Source organism: Manis javanica, chromosome 9 (assembly GCF_040802235.1).
Source record: "Manis javanica isolate MJ-LG chromosome 9, MJ_LKY, whole genome shotgun sequence".
In the NCBI taxonomy this organism is placed as follows: domain Eukaryota; kingdom Metazoa; phylum Chordata; class Mammalia; order Pholidota; family Manidae; genus Manis; species Manis javanica.
This window is the reverse complement of record NC_133164.1, coordinates 23551151-23570618: the sequence shown is the minus strand read 5'-3', so window position 1 is coordinate 23570618 and position 19468 is coordinate 23551151. Positions and strand designations below refer to the sequence as shown.

Below are 19468 nucleotides of genomic sequence, written 5' to 3'. Positions count from 1 at the left end.
ATTAGAATGGAAAACAAATGACATTCTAGAGACAAGAAAATTAGAGAAAATCAGACATTTGGGAAATAATGGATATATACATTACCTTGATTGTGGCAATAATTTTATAGTTTTGTACATACATCAAAACTTATAAAATTGTACATTTTAAATTATAGTTCAATAGAACTGTTTATAAGATTAATCATAAGTCTAATAGAAAAGTAGCAGAATGAATAAGGGGGGGACATTGGAAGCAAGGTGAAATTAATTTCAAGTAGCTGGCTGACAATAGAAGTAAAAACTAAGACCATTTATAATGATGAATCATACTATTTTGTTCTCAAGTTTACATAAAGACCTTCTACTTCACTACCTAGGAGGGAGAAATACCCTAATAACATGTTTTGGTATCACACACGTATGTGCTAACTCACTGATTCTTCTCAGAAGAGAAGTGACAGGTCTGACTGATGAAAATATGATACCAACCTGTCCACATTCCTACAATGAATATGTTTTTCTTTGAGACAGTGGCAACTTCTGATGAATTTCTCTTAACACCAATAATATCTCTTACCTGCTTGATCATTTATGGTGCTTGTTGATGATGAAAATAAAGTGATTTTCATTTTCTGCCATCATGTAGTGAGGTAACTTCAACAGTCTCTCTCCTTTTCTGAGGAAGACCCTTCTATTTCTAAGCTTTTCAGATATGAATGACTAGGAAGTAAATATAATTATAATTCCAACCTTGGGTCTTATAAAGACACAGATGGCTATACCATTTAGTCCAGTTTAGAACTCATAAGGTATAAGGGTGTGAAAAAATGGATAACAAATATCCAGTTCATGAACCTCCATGAGCTGTGATTGGACGATGTCTCCTGGACTGTAGATTGTAAAACAATTGGGTTAACAGCCTGAGTTAGATCACACAAGTCAAAATAGGATCCTTTTTTAAAACCGCAGAATTAATTTTTTAATGACCCAAATTAGTTGTTTTCTTATTCTATCCTTCCATTCTGTCCTTTGATGACTTAGCTCCAGTTTTATTTGAAAGTTCATCATTAATGGCTAAGTGTTCAGAGAATGAGTCCCTCCTTAGCCTGAAGGGTACAAAATATTTTGCTCAGGACAACAGTGATTATTTTACTCCCCCCCTTTTTTTTTTGTCCCAGCAGAAGTGACCCAATTCTGGGTAATGAAAGCTGAAACAAATTCTTCTGGGACATTTCTAGGAAATTATTTCCTTGCTGTTAAAAGTTCTACAAACAAGGAATCTCCTTTCTCTTTCTTGGATATTTTCATCTTTTCATTTGTTTATGCCCAGAATAGACATGCTAAAATACTAAAAACAGGATCTATTAACAAGCTGGGGATTGCACAGCAAATGAACGAAGAAATGAGTTCCAGAGTTGTTGATGTGCTTCTAAATTATCCCAACTTAAACTGATTCGATAACCATACAATTTGTTATTTGAGATAAAGATCATTTTATTGGGTAAGCTACTTTTTGGCTCGCTTTAGCAATTTTTGATCTTTATAATCCTGATATAACTATATGTGGCTGAATGAGTCTGCAGATGTGGTGGTTAAATATCTGCAGTTGAACAATTGACAAAATCGTGATTATCTGCAAAGCCTTGATTTGTATCCAGGCATACATACCTAATGATGAGAAATAAAAAAGGGAAGTAACTACAAATGAGCAATGTGTAACTGAATTAGCAGACAAAACATAGAGACTAATTTGCAGAAAGTGCAAAAACAGAAACTTTAAATATTTTTGAAACTTTTTCAATGATAAATTCTCTATAAAATATTACAGACTACTGGATGACAAATCATAACTTAGTTACTTGAGGAATTGTCCAAATGTATGAAGCAGAATTGGGGAAACAAATAATTTGAATCTCCTTATTTGGGAAGACTTCAACTTGCAAAATTATAAGAATTATTGAAGGAAAAAGGGTATTGATGAACAAATAGTTGCAGATAATTAGCAAATTTTCTAAAATATGCCAAAATGTGTTCACTATTGTATTTATCCATTTATGTTTATGTTTTATATCCTCAATAGCTAATTCATCCTTTTTGTGGAGTCATAAAAAATAAAATGAGGAAACAAATTTAATTTTACACATCATTTTTTAAATTTTAATTGGGACTGACAATTCTTTTTTTTAAAATTTTTTATTAACGTATGACTGATATACACTCTGATGAAGGTTTCACATGAAAAATCAATGTGGTTACTACATTTACCCATATTATCAAGTCCCCACCCATACCCCAATGCAGTCACTGTCCATCAGTGCAGCAAGTTGTGGGACTGACAATTCTTGAATGTACTATGGGCATAGGGCAAAATCTTAGAATATAAAGCTAAATATATAAACCAAGGACCCAAACTCATATTCTAATAAGGAACATGGAGGAAATATAAAAAAGGAACACATGTTTCTGCCTAAATTAACTTGATTTTTATAAATTATTTTTCTGGACATATTTGACTTAGAAAATACATCTATCCTTTCCTAAATGTATTCTAATTTTTGTTTCTTTTTAAAAAAAATCTCTGAATTTCCTTCAAATTGAATATTTGTTCCTATTAAAAAGGTAAACCAACTTTCTTACTTCCAATTTTTGATAAGAGATAGAATTAATGATTAATATTCATAACATTATATTCTGTATAGGATCATTTAGATATAAAAACATTTGACACATTATATAATTTATTCTGCAGTGATATTTCTTAATTAATTAATTGGCTTGTGTGACCTCTAATCTTAATCTGTATGCCTTTTAAATCTGATTCATAAATATTTTATCAAATTCATTAACATTTAAGTCATTTTTCAATTACAACTCTTAATGAATAATTTTCCTTCCTTTCAGATAGGATTTTTTATAATCTTTTCTTGCTCAGTTCATGTAAGGTAAGAAACGGGCTGCTAGCTGATATTCCTTTTAAACTTTAATTTAGAAAATTAAATTGGTAGAACTTGATCTTCATATTTTTCTAGTTCTGTCACATTATTAGAGCCAAGAGGTTGATAATCTGTCCAAGCATGCAGAAAATTACACACACATTACATATAGACAAACACAAAAAAGTTTCAGTTATGCAAGATAAACAAATTCTAGAGATCTGCTGTATAACCTTGTACATTAAGTGTATAATGCAATATTGCACACTTAAAAACAAAAGCAAATAAAAAAATACTCTCAAACCACCTCTTATGATCAAGATTTACACATCTCTGTTACTGTGTAGTTCCTAATCTGACCAAATCCCCCCAACCTTCTCACCTTGCTATGTGACATCTACTTATTAATCATGTCTTAAACCATTTGTCTAATGATCCTTCTACATCTGTGTTATCTTTAACGAGGTTGTCCATGAAAACACTGAATCATATATTATAACTGTCTCAAGCAGACAGTATTTTCTCTTGCTTATTTCCCACACTACAGGTTTAAGAAGTGGGATCATCATGCAATCCTTTGCTGCACCCCATACACTGGGCATCTTCTTAGTTCATAAGCTCGACTTCCATAAATGAGGACACCAGTTGGCTATGCTAACTATTGCCATTCCTCCCTGTTTTCAGTCACTGACTGTCAGTCCCATCCCTTAACTTAATGAACTCCTTCCCATCTGGATTAATGTCTTTTATGTTTTCTTGTGATGTCTTTTTCCATGGTGTCTGTTACTAACATGTCAGATTAACCATTCAACAGATATTGCTGTCAAATTATTGACCCAAATCACAAGATCTTTTCCCTCCTTTCCCCTTTATTATGCCACTTCAGTGGTCATATCCTGAACATTTTATTACTGGTTACTGACTTACATATGATATGCTGATTTCAACCATTCCACACTTTTTTGTCTGCCGATTCCTATCTTTTCTGCTCACTTGTCTAAAATTTTTAACCACATGGTATCTTCCAGTTCATTGATTCCACCACACTTCATTTTTTTCTACTTTACAGAAAGCCTTCCTTTTCTCCAAAGCAGATTACATAGCTTGGCAATAATACAACCTTATAATCACTGTAAAAAACACACTCTACCATATTCTATCATTTGCACCTGAGGGGAAAAAAAGTCCCAGACATTACAGTTTACCATAAAAAAATAACTACAATCAAACAAAACAAAATTAATTCATGTTTTCACCTCAATAGCTCAATACTGCTGGAGAAAAATCACTCAGGATTAATTTACTTTAGCATAAAATATGACCTTAAGCCTCAAATGTGCATTTAACATTTCACATCAGTTCCACATTATTTCCCTTGCAAATCAGGGCACCAGGCCAGAATTTACTTTTGTATAGCTCCACACTGAGCTTAATATTGTGCATATGACACCACTCTTCAACTCATAGATATTTAGAAATATAGTAGATATTAAAGGGAACAGCTCTTCAATTTCCAATTTAATATAAATTTATAATTTATAAATTCCTGTATGTGACTGCATTTTTTTCAGTCTTCTAAATGGATGAATAAGTCTTGCTTTTATAGTCTTCTTTTTGTGCTCTTGGAATTTGGTCCCATTTCACCTTTTCAAGGATTAATTCTTAAATATCACTTCTATAGCTTATGTTAAACAATTCATCTAAACTACTATATGATATAATTCATATCTATACACAAACTCTCTCATCTACCATTTATAAAAACACTGCTCCTGGTCCCATCCCCCTACTGCAGCTACCACCTAATTTTTCTGTTTCTTTTTACAAAAAATTTGACCAAAACACTTTTCTATAATTTTATCTTCCATTCTCTCACTTCTCTGATTATCTTTTCAATTTTTTCAATTTGTTATCTTTAATTTAAACAGACGTTTTAAAATTCTTAATGGGAATGAACTTTTTTGGTAGGCTGTTTGAAAGTTCCTTTCTTAAAATATTTTTTTCTTGGCCTCCCTGACAACAGTGTCTCCCAGTTTATTTCTCAAATGGCTCTAAATTTGCCTTATAGTTGGTCTCTTTTTATTACCACCTTTTATAATTCTGTAGTAATGTTAAGCTCTGTTCTGTTCCCTGCTTTATCTACATTTTCTCTTTGAGTGTTAACAAGGTAATATGTGAACCCAGAACTTTAACTAGCACCTGGATAAACACACACACACACACACACACACACACACACAATCTTCCTGGAGATCCAAATAAACCTAATCGATTCTCTACAGGACATCTATAGTTGTATGTCACATGTTTTTGAGAACAGTACTTTATATTTGAAAGTCTGATAACCGTGTTATCTCAAGACAAGAGTGGCACCTCATTAAATGCCAAATGCTCAGAGAACCATTCATTTTAAGGCCTGAACTACACTCAGGTTCTTAGTTTTGTCTGTTTTCAATTGCTGGCAATTTCATTTATTTTGCTGTGAATACAGTTATGTTCTGTCCATTGCTCATTATGGGAAGGCTGTATTCTCTTCTTCAGATACACTCACCTTTTCTTTTCTTTAGGCATTTGTACTTACTATCATTTTTTTGTTTGTTGTTTTAATACTGAAAGGTGTTTCCCCAGCTTTTCACAACCTCCATATTTCAGTAGAAATACCTGCTCTGAAGAAATCTTCCCCTGATAACTCTAACTAAAAGTATTATTTCTTCATACTATGTATTTTCTACATAGCATTTATTGTCATGTCTATTTAAATTATTCATTTTTAAATGGTTTGTTGCTTATTTCCATCCTTAGAACATACATTTAATGGGCCTATTTCCTATGCAACATATTTTTAAACTAGAAAAGAGATAATCCTCATTTTATTTTCTTTATCAAGTTTTCATCTTTATTTTACAGACCCCTTCACCTTCTGTGTAGTTTACGTAAGCTGTCCCAAACTCTTTGTTCTTAGCCCTGCCTTCTCCCTGAACTTCTGATAACTCTCTTCAAAGACCAAGTGGAATTTCTATGTGCATGCTGCAGGCAGGCATTTTGCAATGAGCATGTTCAGATCATTACTTATGATGCACTACAAACTTGAAATAAAAATTCTTTCCATTGCCCTTGTCACAGAACATGTCAAGCAGAGTACTATGCACCAGTTATCAATCCCAAGAGAATACAGTACTGTGCAACCAGTTGCCAATCCCAGGGAGGGAACACTTCTGCCCATTGCATCTTGATATTGGACTTGACAAGAAAAACACACAGCAGTCAAGCACTGGATGGAGCAATACTTTACTTACATAAAGAAAAGACGCAGCAAGATCAGCTTCAACAGTCTGCATTGGTCCTCCATGGCCAGCAGGTCTCCTTGGCTGCTGAAGGCAGGGCAATTTGCCTAGTGCTCCCCCTTGTGTGGTAATGGAAGGAACCAGCAGTGGGGATGGCCAGGTGCCTTATGATGCACACACGCTTTAAACAGAGACAAAAGAACACTACTGAGTCTGGAAATGGAAAGCAATTTCCACAAAGACAATAAACGTGGTACAGCTTGTTTGGGCTTTTTATTTGTGGGTAAGGATGCGTTCCAGGCTCAAGGCCCATTCTTATGTGGCCAAACCAGGGTCAAAAGACAGGGCTCAAGGGACTGCCTTTCCCAAAAGAATGGAATTAACATTTTACCTAGGAGTTACACTTAAATTTTTTCTCTTCCTTCTGAACTAATTGGGTATCATTCCTTGCTATTTTAACATCAAAATATTTGCCATTTCCTAATTTCAGTTATGATTTCAGTAGCTAAGTGCAGTGTACAAGGTCAATTATTCACTATCACTCAACTGTGCAATTACCATAGCCTTATAATTGGTCAATTGTATTACATTCACTTCTTCATAAATTGTACACATTTTGATCAGAATTATCCTTAGGAAATAGAACTTCCACTTTACAATTTTCTTACCCAAGCATTCTGTAGTTTATTCATGAAATAAATAAAAAGCCAAAATTCCAGTCATTGTTCAGTGTCAGCCAGCCCATTCATCCACTATCAATTCCCTTCTATCCAACACTGCGGGTTGTTCGACTGTAGATCTGGTTTAGTGCCTGAGAATCTGTAACTGTAAATATTATCCAAAGTGATTTTGATAATCTCAGTTTAGAAAATAGCTGTTCTGGACAAGAAAATTTCCTGAAACCTTTTCTGAACTCCCTCATCTGATTCTTGCACTTACAATACTTTTCCTATATAAATATACATGTTGTTCAAAATAGCTCCAATCTTAATTTATTTGAAATACTCTTTTAAATAAAACTCTCACTTAAGATTAGTCTCCAACTTTTCTAATTTTCCATTAACTGTTGTTTAGAATTATATCTTAGAGGTTATTACTTTGTCAAGCAATAGATAAAATTTACAGATACATATTTCTATATAAATAATCATGCTTTCTCATTGTTATTAAGGAGGGCATATATATCTTTCTGCTAATTTTTTTCATTATAGCTTCTTCTATTTTAAATTTAATATTAGGTTAATACACATTAACTACCCAATATATAAAAATTTTGTTTGCCTTGATAAGGTTTTCTACTGTACCCCACCTATATACTTTGTATATAACATAATAACCATGCTATAGAGTAAGTAATAAATATAAAAAGATTCAGGAATATCTTTCATATTTGTCTAATATATTTATGCAGAATAATCACACTGCTTTTTTGTTTTAACAATTCACTGTATAATTGCCAACTAAAAAGTGTTATCAATTTGCATCTGAATACTTGAAGTGGATGTTCTAGATATTTTCTAATTTATTTCTCTAGAAGATCCAATAACTTTGTTTTTTAAAATGACAGCAAACAGTAACAACAAACTCTAATATCATTGTGATATTAGTTCCTTTTTCATATTAAACATATTTATGGAAAAAGAGCATTAACTCTGGTAGTAATGATGTAATCCAGAATATTAATGTAACATCTAAATCCATAAAATTCTTGCTTTATATAATAGCCTGCTTTTTATTTAAAGATAAAATTTATTTGCTCTATGTAACTCTGTTGGTTATTAATTGAAACCATACTATTTTAGTAAAATGAAATATTTTAAACACTTACATATGTACAGGCATTGAATAGAAAGTTGATTGAAACATTCCAGAAAGCAAATTTTATACAAATTAAGATAGATTTGATTATCTGCAAAACCACACTTTGTCTTGTAGGCCAGATAAGAGCTAAACATTTACTGTGAGCTTTCTGTGTACAAATATTAATCTGCTAGAATCTTGTAAGCAAAGCATCCAGCTTTGCTTGCTTATCAAATACATTCCAGAGAACAATGTTAGTTTATTCATTTACTTAGGGAAAGCTGTTGTTTCATCATTTCTGGGTTAACTTTTACTTTGCTCTGAAAGATGCTGTACAGGAAGAGAGGTGAAGATCTTAATATGCCAGTTCAAAATGCTATGTATTATTTATTATGTATAATGAGAGTTCATAACTAAAATTAAAGCAAAATGTTAAAAATAACTAAATGAAAAGAGCTACACCAACACCTTTAATGTTATACTATTCTGCAACTAGATATTATTTATACTACATCTATTTACAGGCCTATTATAGTATATGTTAAGCACACAGCCACAAATAAGAACCAGTATTTCCTAACCACAAAATTCATCGCCCTACACCTGGAAGACAACTTGCCTCGCCATCTTAGTGCCCAGGCAACTAGACTCAAAATCCATGATCTTTGTCCTGTCTTTATATTCAAGTCCCTTTCTTTTGTTCGTATTCAGTAGGTGGTCAAGTATTATAAGTTCTGCCCCCTTCTTCATTATCTACTTGTGTCTCTACTTCATTTCCTCTTCAACTGGCCCATTTCAACTCTTAACCAGTTTCATTCCAACAACTCTTTTCTTTTATGCACTAGTCATAAGTCCTTCAGGCCACTGCTCAAATGTTTTATTCCTTGTTCTGAACATATAAAGTAATTGATCTGTACTATCACTAACTCTAAGCACCTATGGAACATAGGCCAAGAATGAGTGTGAAATACAAGGCCCCTGCTGATTGTAGTGTTAACTTTTAAAACCCTAGACTTAATTCAAAGCTTAATCCATATGCCTTTTCATCCTGTAGTTTCTGGTTACCTTCCCCAGGACAGTTTGACTTCAAACATTTGTAATTTTTTTCATGCACTGATTAAATTCTACACTACTTTTTAGTTGCCTGTTTTATATCTCCTACAGAACTGTATGGACATTGGGGGATAACCCTGGTTCCACTTAGTCTTTGTATTTTGTAGAAAAGGTGGTGCAATGCCTTTTATAAATAAAAGCGAAAGAAAATATGGATAATCACTGTTCTGGAACTATTCAAGAAAGCATAATGAATCTCTAAACTATTGTCTCTGGACAAGAAAATCAACTTTGTTCCAGTATCTCTCTTGATTTTCTTTTTATCAATTGTGACTTGAGAACAAAAAAGGAATTTAACACTCATATCTCTCCTATTTGCAAACAATTTTATTACACAAATTTTACACATGCTTACAGAAAAATAAAATATATTTTATATGACTAAAATACAGTCCTGCAGCAGACTTCTATTCCCTCCTAAATCAGTATTAGTAAGGTTTTAATGGCCAACCTTAAGGCCTTGTTATGCCTGCTGTTGAAGACCAGTTCTCATCTTCCTTTGCTACTTTGTTTATACATGTTCTCCTTTGTTGTCTGACTTTAGGCTTCATTTACTTTCAGCCAGTTTGATTAGTCCTTGGAATAATCAAGCTTATATGCTGAGCAGAGCAAGTGATTGTCTTCCCTAATAGAAGTTATTAAAAGTCAAATACTTAAAGTACAGAGCAAATCACTACCATTCCCCCTAACCCACATATTGTACTTGCACTGTTATTTCTTGCACATGTTCATAAAGCTATTAAAAAAAATGTGTGTAAAGTAGAACTTCTTAGAGTCAAGCCTCTGTTGGTTTTCTTTGAAGGAGAAAAATCAAATGCCCTTTGTTTATGAAGAAAAAGATATTATTTCTGTAGTTGTGGAGCAAAATATTTCAAAGGCTTCCATGGATTTAGAGGTAAAAATAATGTTTCTCATTAGTGTTGCCTGGAAGACTCTGCCCCACATCACAAAACCCAACCTTGTAAAGTTGCTTTCTTTCTTTCAACCTCAAATGTCAACTGTCTGATGTGCAGGTAGAGATTTAAAAAAAAAAATCCTGTTTAAACACAATCTTGCTTCCCTTGAGTATGTGAGTGACCTAACAACCATTCAACCCATCATATTAGTATCTGAAGTCCACCCAAATCATCTTTTCAAATTTTAACAGATTTTCTGAAGTAAAAGTATTTATTTTTTACTCTTAAGTAATCTTTAGTTCCTAATATTGTTAAGGCAAGAGACTAAGATTCAATCGCTGAGCTAATGGCAACCATACCATGCTAGTTTATGTCACCTGGTGATCATGTTAATTCAACTCACATCCAGTCTTGAAGTCTCTACCTTGTTAACCATTAAGTTGCAAACATTAGTTTATTTAGGGTTCGCTATTTTGATTTTTTAAAAATGTTATCACTTAATTTTTAAACGATTTAAATTTTAAATGATTTTTTAAATATATATATATACATATTAGATCAAATGGCATTTTTTTTCCTTTGGCAGTTCATATACTTCTATTTAAATATTACATATATAGATCTATTACCATTCATCCTGTTTTTCTGTACTCTAAAATATTGCTGAAACATTCTTAAAATATACTCAAACCTCTCAAGGCATGATGACACTCCATTCTATGGAATAACTGACTCCCTTATATATAAATTTGGTAATAAAATCCAATTTACTAGAAATAATTCATAGTCTGAAAGAAATGTAGGATGTTATTACTTGCATGGCACCATTTAGCTTTCATTTAAATGAATAGAAAATTTAGCAGGTGAAACACATAGCAATTCAGTGTTACGGAAAAAACATCATACTTTTTTTTTTCAATACTAAAGGGGGAAATGAGATGCAACTTCATTTAATTTTGAAAGCAATTTAAAAACCATCTTATGTATGGCTAACTTGGCTTGTATTAAATGTGTATTTCTTCATTCAATGTTTAGAAAATCCTTGGTATCAATTACAATTAAACAAAAAAGAGCCTTGTACTACAGATTTATGTTTAAAAAGATTATTTGAGGTACTTTGTTTTTACTTGGTTTAAAGCAGATGGGATAATTTCCTTGACTTAGGTCTTTAAATTTTCATTCATTTAATTAGTATTAAAAACCTGAAATCTATCTATAGCTATTAAACTCAATGTTAAGGTCAATATTTCAAACATAATTAAAATGTTATCTTTCAGAATTTCATAGTATGTTGGAGTTTCAATCAAATCAATTATTATAATGGTGCCTTATAAGTGACCTTGTACAGTTGTCCAAAGGAGCAAGAGAAATGAAATAAGTTTTATGCAGGACTAACATTTAAGCAATACATCAGTCAAATTAGAGCAGATAGGAATACTGAAAAAAAAAACACAGGAAAACCTGTGAAAATGATGAGGATATAATTTCACTTGGCTGCAATTTAGGAATAGTATATATATGCATGCACATACATAAATATCTGTATATATATATAAATAACATATATTGTTTATATTTATATATTTCCAAGAGTTAAACAGAAAAGATGAAAGATACATAGGCAACCTTTTTTCCTTGGCTTTTTGGCCAGATTATTACAGAGCAGATTTTACCTTCAAGCTAATGGTAAGTCATTTGAGTTTTGTGCAGGGAAGCATTCTGATCAGATGAGCATTTAAGAATGATCATTTACCACAGTGTGGAAAAAAGCTCAGAAAAGGATGGGTTAAGAAAGGAAATCAGGAAGATGGATTTATTATGGGAGTCTAAGTGAGAAAAGATGAGAAGATGATGTCCTTGCTCTGAAGACAAGGTTTAATTTTACCAGAGATATCAGAGTAACGGAGTAGTTAAGTAATGGACTGCAGTATTAAACTGACATATTCATATGGATCTGTAATTTAAAATTCACACTCAGTAGACACCTCTTAGACACTGAACTAAAATTCCAGATAAATTCAATGACAAGGCACTTTCCAACAAACTTTGGAGCAGTGCATTTTGCACTATATTAGTTTCTAATAAAAAACAAATATTTGTTTTCTATTCTCAAAAGTATTTTTCTAATATTTTGACTTCAATTAAAAGAAATCTAGGTAATTTAAACTACATGTTCTGTTTTCTACCTCATTTTCTTCTATTAATATCACAAGACCAGGAGCATATATTTCAAATTGTATTTTTGGTATATGTCTTCATAGGCTTGGTACTTTAAAAAAATACTACAAACTAGCTAGACATCTGAGATCAGAGTACCAATATGGTGGAGATCTGGTGAGAGCCTGCTTCCTGCATGGTAGATAGGCACCTTCTCCCTATATCCTCACATGGCCTAGAGAGAAGTCTAGTCTCTTCGTCCATTTTTTGGGGCAGCAATCCCTCATGGGGGATCCGCCCACAAGACCTCATCCAAATCCAAGTGCTTCCTAAAGGCTCCACCACCAAACACCACCACCTTTGGGATTAGGGCCTCAACATTGGGATTTGGGACACGAATATTCAGTCCTTAGAAATACATGTAATTGTGAATTGAAACATATAGATTTATTAAAATTATTGTCAATCTCAAGTTATTATTTGCTTAACAAGACAAAAATAAAGAGATTGCATGAAGGAACAAAATTCCGTGTTCCACGCATCCAATTATTTTGCTGTTGTAACTCATTAATTTGTTATGCACCTTTTCTTATAATTCTCGGTGTTCTTACAAGCAAAATCCTACGTAAAATGTTGGTATTTTATCCTTGCACATATTATTATGTAATAGTATATTTTATATTGAGTTGAGATACATAAAACAGTAAGGAAACAGTCAAATAGTGTAAGCAATTAATACTCGGTATTTCTGTTTATAATACATGATCATGGCTGTGTTACATTTTTTACCTTTCTTACAATCTTTATCTCACTCTTCCCATACTTCCCACCTTATTTACTACAAAAAGGAAAGGTTGTTTGGGGAAATTTAAATGCATTCATAGTAATGTCACACAAATCAGTTGAAGTTTCAGTTGACCAAGCTCTAGTCATGGTGGCCTTCTTTCCAGTGTTCAAATATGTTTTGGAGCTTTTATCCTTCTATCATGACTTTAAAAAAAATCTGTATGTAAGTATCATGGGATTCTGGAGCTCTCTTTGATTCTTTACTCTTATACCTCTACTGCCTAGCCCAGGGCCTGATCATTGTAGGTGTACACATATATTTTTAGGTGCATGGCTATAAGTATCCACTAATCTAGATTCATTTGTTTAACACTCAACAGAATCCCTTGTGTCTTCTAATGCTATGCAGAATGTATTCAGGTGCTTGATTCTTGGAAACTGGGGTCTTATAGGAGTTTAGTTTCCTGTCTACAGGAAAGTTAAACATTCAAGAAGGGACTATCAGATAATCAGAGTATTGCTTGTGGCTTTTCTCTATTCATTTTTTTGACATTGATCTGCCAGTTATTTCATGTGGGATATTTCTCTTCCCTCAAGCTCATCTTGAGCTATTTTTCTTTATTTTCTTTTTAAGCATTTGCTGCTGATCACATCATTTTGCCAAAACAGGTTATGTATGTCCTAATATGGGCCAATCAGATACCAAGTTCAACTATTTTAAGCAGAGTGGCATTAGGATGAGTCTTAATATAATGGGTAAAAAAATGTTGATGTACATATATCATTTCCCTCTCTGAAAAACTTTAACCTTCTTTGGGAAGGGAAAGGAAATACGGAAGTAGTCAATGTATACTTATGTTAAGTCCTTCTGCAAAAGTTATGTTTATACACACACACACACACAATGTATGTATACATATATGTAATTACATAAATGATGTGTATGTTAGTGGGCATTCATATATGCACACCATAAGTAGACAGAGAACATGTATTTTATATTGATCACTTTAAATGATAATTTTTGTTACCTGACAAATTTTTGTTACCTTTTAGCATATCTAAATTAGGCAGCTTGGTACTAGCTTAAAGCTTATAACAATTTGTTTCTGGCAGATTATTCAAATATTTTTATCCATCCTAAAAGATGTATCTTCAGGGGAAAACTCTTATCTTTTCAATTCCATACATGCTTAAGCTCTAAATTTTGTTCTTGCCAGCAGAGATTCAATGTTAAGCATATAATTTGATATTTGATCTTAACCTGTTAGTGACTTAATCACACTTAGACTTAGGGCATATTAGAAAAACTGAGCTCAAATTATTTAATTTTGGGAACTTGTGTTTGGAATGTATATTTAGGGCATGGTGGTTTTGATCATTATTAATGGTTATGTTAAAGGCAATATCAACAACATATTGGTATTGAGCTTAACTTTAATTAACATTCATATTTACTTCAATTTACAGGAAACAAGTATCCTTCTTTATAAATTCACTAATAGACATTTCATAAAACAAAATTAGTTCCCAAACATTAAAAAGACCATAGTTCTCAGAAATAGATATATTTTCAATTATTTTAGGGGAAATATAATAGAATGTATAGATAGGATTTTCTACTCTTTCTTTTAAATTTTATCTTTATTTTAAGAATATAATTATTTTAAAAATGTTACCAGTTGATGTACAGCTCATCTGGGTTATATTAAACAATGAAGTTAAGAAGATAAACAACTTTCTTTCCATATTTGTGATACATTAATCGAGTATTTGAGAATTGCTAAAACAACCTTATCAGGTAACTTGCATATTTTTAAAAGGAATTTTTTCTTCAGGCAATTACATCCTTGTGAATTAGAGAAGACTGCTTATTTCCATTTAAAGTCTTCTCTTATTTGCTCCATCTACACTTACTCAACTGGTTACTGTGTCAGTAGAATATCCAGTAGAAAGTGTTAGAAAAGGTCCTTGATGATATTTTAGCTTTAAATAAAGAGGGCATATATTAACTTTCCTAAGAAAGGAGAGAAATAAATTTTAAAATTTTGGTAATGAAACTGATCTAGAGTATGTTATTCCCATTTACAAACATAAATGCAGAAATCTGAAATGAATATTAAAGAAAATGTCATTTCATTTTTGTTGTGTTCATAATAGGGTTAAGTAACTTTCAAACTTGATAAGAATGTATGTTGATTTTTATTCAAATTCTGTCTCCAAAACTATTTATCTTTCTAGACAAAGACTCTCTCTTTGACCAAACTTGGTTAGGCTGAGTAATCTTCTCAACCAGGCCCAGATCTTGGCCTTCAGTGTCCCTCTCAGAAGAATTCAGTTTTAGAAAGAATCCACCAAGTCAGTTTAGACAGAATTCTCCTACCCTTGATATATGATCACTCTCCCATCTAATTGAATTCCTCACTCCCCACTCTTGATATTGATCACTCTAGCCTGCCCTTGGCAAGAGTATGTTTGGTCAGTCAGGTAGGAATTCTCATTCCCTTGGTGCGTGCACAACCTTCTCTTAGTTTTCTACTGCCTGGCCCACAGCCCCACCTCTCCCACAAACATGTTCCTTGGCTGTAAATCCCCACTTGTTCTTGTTGTTGTTAGAGTTGGACCCTCTCTCTCTCCACTATTCCAACTGTCTTGACTTCTTTTCTCAATAATCCTGGTAAAGTCTTCTTACCATTTTAACAAGGTCAGAATTACATATTCTTTAACATTCATTTCAGATTTCTGCATTTATGTTTATAAATGAGAATAACATACTCTAGATCAGTTTTGTGACCAAAATTTTAAAATTTATTTCTCTCCTTTCTTAGGGAATTTAATATAAGGTAATACAAGAATTTTCTCTTGTTAAAGTAGTTAGCATAACTTCATAGGTGTGTGTGTGTGTGTGTGTGTGTGTGTGTGTGTGTGTGTGTAAATGGTTTTAACAAGTGCTTTATATTTTTTGGTACTGTTAGGTATAATCAGTTTTCTAAATTTTTTTAAATGCTTGTCATTTATGATTTCCTAGAAAACTGTCCATTTGTCTGTTTTCAAGTATATTGCATATAAAGATTCCTACAGTAGTCTCTATTGATTTTTAAATTTGTTACTCTGCATGTGTTGTTAAACAATTATCTCAAGCTCTACAAAATTACCTCTCCTTTACCTTCATCAATTTTTCCAGAGCATTTTTGTTCTGTCAGGCTTTTTTTCCTGAATGAATGAATCCACTGTTTCTTTGCTCCCTACTACATAAATTTCTTACTTAGTGTGTATTATTTACTTTTGATTTGTTTTGAATTTACTCTGATGTTTTGCTCATTAGCAGCTTGACTGAATATCTATCTAGGCCATTACTTTTCAATATTCCTTTGAAACATGGATGCATTTAAAATTAAACATTAATATTTATGTACTATTTTTTCTATCTGACAAGTTCTGATATTTAGTATACGGGTTATCATTAGTATAACTTAAAAAATTTGTGATATCCATTCTGATAACTTCTTTAGGTGAACAATTTAAAATCAGTTATTTCATTATTTTCATATGTTGGAGGTTTTAAAAATATCTGTTACTTATTTCTAGTTATATTGTCTGGTTTCCTAAGGACAAAACATGGCCTTTGTCATATTAATTATTTTATAATGTTTACCCTTGTTTAATAATTTAATACATAATTTTTGTAAATGTTTGTTTGTGTTTGTAGGTAATGCATGTCCTAGATAGGTTTTGTGCAGTGTCATATAAAATTTAACTCAAGACTGTTCATTTTGATTTTCAAATATTGTGCATCCTAATTAAATTTTGTCTCATAAAGCAATTGTTATTTTGGGTTTCAATGTTAGTATTTGCTTTGTATATGGTCCCCAGTTTCCCTAATACCCATATATTGTTGACTTACTGCATTTATATGTTTTGATAAGCATCTTATACATAACACAAGGCTATTTTTTAGTTTAGCTAATCTGGAAATCTATGCCTTAAAAGAAATATAATCCACTTTTATTATTCCAATGGTTACTATAACAGGATTAAATCCATCATCTTAATTTTTATTTTATTTCCTTTATTTTCACTTTCTTTCTTTTAGCTGCTTTACATTGGATTAATCAAGTTTTATTTATCTGTGTCCCTCTTTTGATATCTCCCACTTAATTACTTTAACAAGTACTTTTTTTCAAAAATTTGCTTGATGCAATTCAATTTTTCTCTCTCTTCTCCAATTCCAATTATTCAGCCATAAGAAGAAAACAAATCCTACCATTTGCAACAACATGGATGGATCTAGAGGGTACTATGCTCAGAAAAATAAGCCAGGTGGAGAAAGACATAAATCAACTAGAAATTATTACTAGTTTAATTTGGGCTGGTGGTTGTGTTAATATATATTCCAGCTTGCCTTGCACTTAGTGTGATTTGTATGTGTGTGTGTATGTATATATTTAGAGATTCAATAATAATACAAAAATAAGATTTTTTAAATTCTGTGGGTCATACTATATAGTCACAGTTTGTAAATGAGCTATTGCAACACATAGAAGTATTGTTTCTAATTCATTCAACTAGATTCTCTCCCTCTGCTGCCCTATGTAATATTAGTCAATTCTCTTCTTCCTTAATGGCTTCTTCTGTTCACTGAAAGATCAGTGTCTCTTAGAATATTGTTTTGGTTATCAGTTTGAGAATGAATGAGGAAAAGTAAATTTAGTAATGATACCAAAACAAGAGGCACAATGGCTTACAATCAAAATGTTTGATTTTTAAGGCTTAAAAAGTAAAAAATATACATTTCATAATGAATCCAATATTATAACAATGAGCACGTTTTCATTTGTACTTATTATAATAACTTGTTTATAGACAGACCTCAGTGATAATCATTTTTAGAGTTAAAAAAATCACAATAATTATACTTATTTCCCCTATAAAAATTATATATCCAAAATGAAAATATGTTACAAATATGTGAAATGAATCACTTGTTACCTTCTAGAAATTAGTAATATATTTTCTCAGTTAATAAATTACTGGTGAATGAAACTGTGACACCATTTGCTTAATTAAATGGGAATCCATTCCAAAGGAAATAGAATAGTTAAAAAGAATTAAATGTAGATATTAAATTTAAAAAATTATAGGAGTGTAATTAAAACAATGAATTATTTAATTTTATTCTCATGTATATAGCTGCATATTTTAAAGATTATCTATGATTTCAATAATGTAGAATTTATAGTTTCTTTTTTCCTCCTTAGTCTTAAGAAAGAATTGATGCCCTCCTACAATGTTGGTAGGAGAAATTGGTTCAACCCTTGTGGAAAGCAATGTTCAGGATCCTCAAAACACTAAAAATAGAAATACCATTTCACCCAGTTATTCCACTCCTATACCCAAAGAAAAGATCCCTGACTCAAAAAGACATATGCACCCCTATGTTTATTGCTGCACTATTTAAAATGGTCAAGATATGGAAGCAACCTAAGTGTCCATCAATACATGAATGAATAAAGAAGATGTGGCACATACATACAATGGAATATTATTCAGCCATAAGAAGAAAACAAATCCTACCATTTGCAACAACATGGATGGATCTAGAGGGTATTATGCTCAGAAAAATAAGCCAGGTGGAGAAAGACATAAATCAAGTGACTTCCCTGATTTGTGGAGTATAAAAACAAAGCAAAACTGAAGGAATGAAATAGTAGCAGACTCACAGACACTAAGAAGTGACTAGTGGTTACCAAAGGGGAAGGGCTGGGGATTGTGGGTGGGGATGGAGAAGGGAATTAAGGGGAACTATAATTAGCAATCACAATATAGGTAAGTCACAGGGAAGGTAGTACAGCATGGAGAAGATAAGTAATGACTCTATAGCATCTTACTATGCTGATAGACAGTGAACACAATAGAGGGAGTGACGACTTGGCAATATAGGTGTATGTTGAAACCACAATGTTGTTTATATGAAATCATCATAAGATTGCATATCAGTGATATTTTAATAAAAAAATTAAAAAAGAAGGAATTGATGGTAGCAATTAAAATTATAAGAAATCCTAAACTCCATTAAAGAAGAGAAAAAAAAATCAGAGTTAAGTTTTTTGGCACAATATCACTTATTAGTTGATTAACTGATACAATTAAACATACTAAGTTCAGTATTTAAATGTTCCTTTGCTAACGTTTGTGTGTTTAGCCAAGTTTGCTTTCTTAGTTCCTGCTCACCATTAGATAGTAGAGAAATTAGCCTTGATTGGGGTATACACTCAGAAAAAAAATCCATAGTTGGTAAGAAGTCTTACCAGGGTTATTTCATATATATAAATCATCTCAATATAATACTCTTAGGAAAAAAAGTTCTGCCAAAACAATACCTGGACACACACACACACAGTTGCAGAACGGTAACAAGTTTTATTTTTTGTGATCAGAAATGGAAATATAACAAAAGGCAATTAGAATTTGCCAGTAGGCAGAGCCCCCCTAAGGTTGAATTGTGCATGCACTGTTC

The 19468-nt window shown here is 32.1% G+C and overlaps 1 protein-coding gene across 1 annotated transcript in view; it reads right to left on the bottom strand.

The window, feature by feature from the left end:
• The window catches only part of LOC140843570 (uncharacterized), a 254046-nt gene that overhangs the window by 44449 nt on the left and 190129 nt on the right, over positions 1–19468 (bottom strand). Inside the window, exon 4 of the mRNA XM_073213322.1 lies at positions 6212–6380. Coding sequence (XP_073069423.1) covers positions 6307–6380 — 74 coding nt within the window. The 3' untranslated portion in view covers positions 6212–6306. The remainder of the gene's footprint in view (positions 1–6211; positions 6381–19468) is intronic.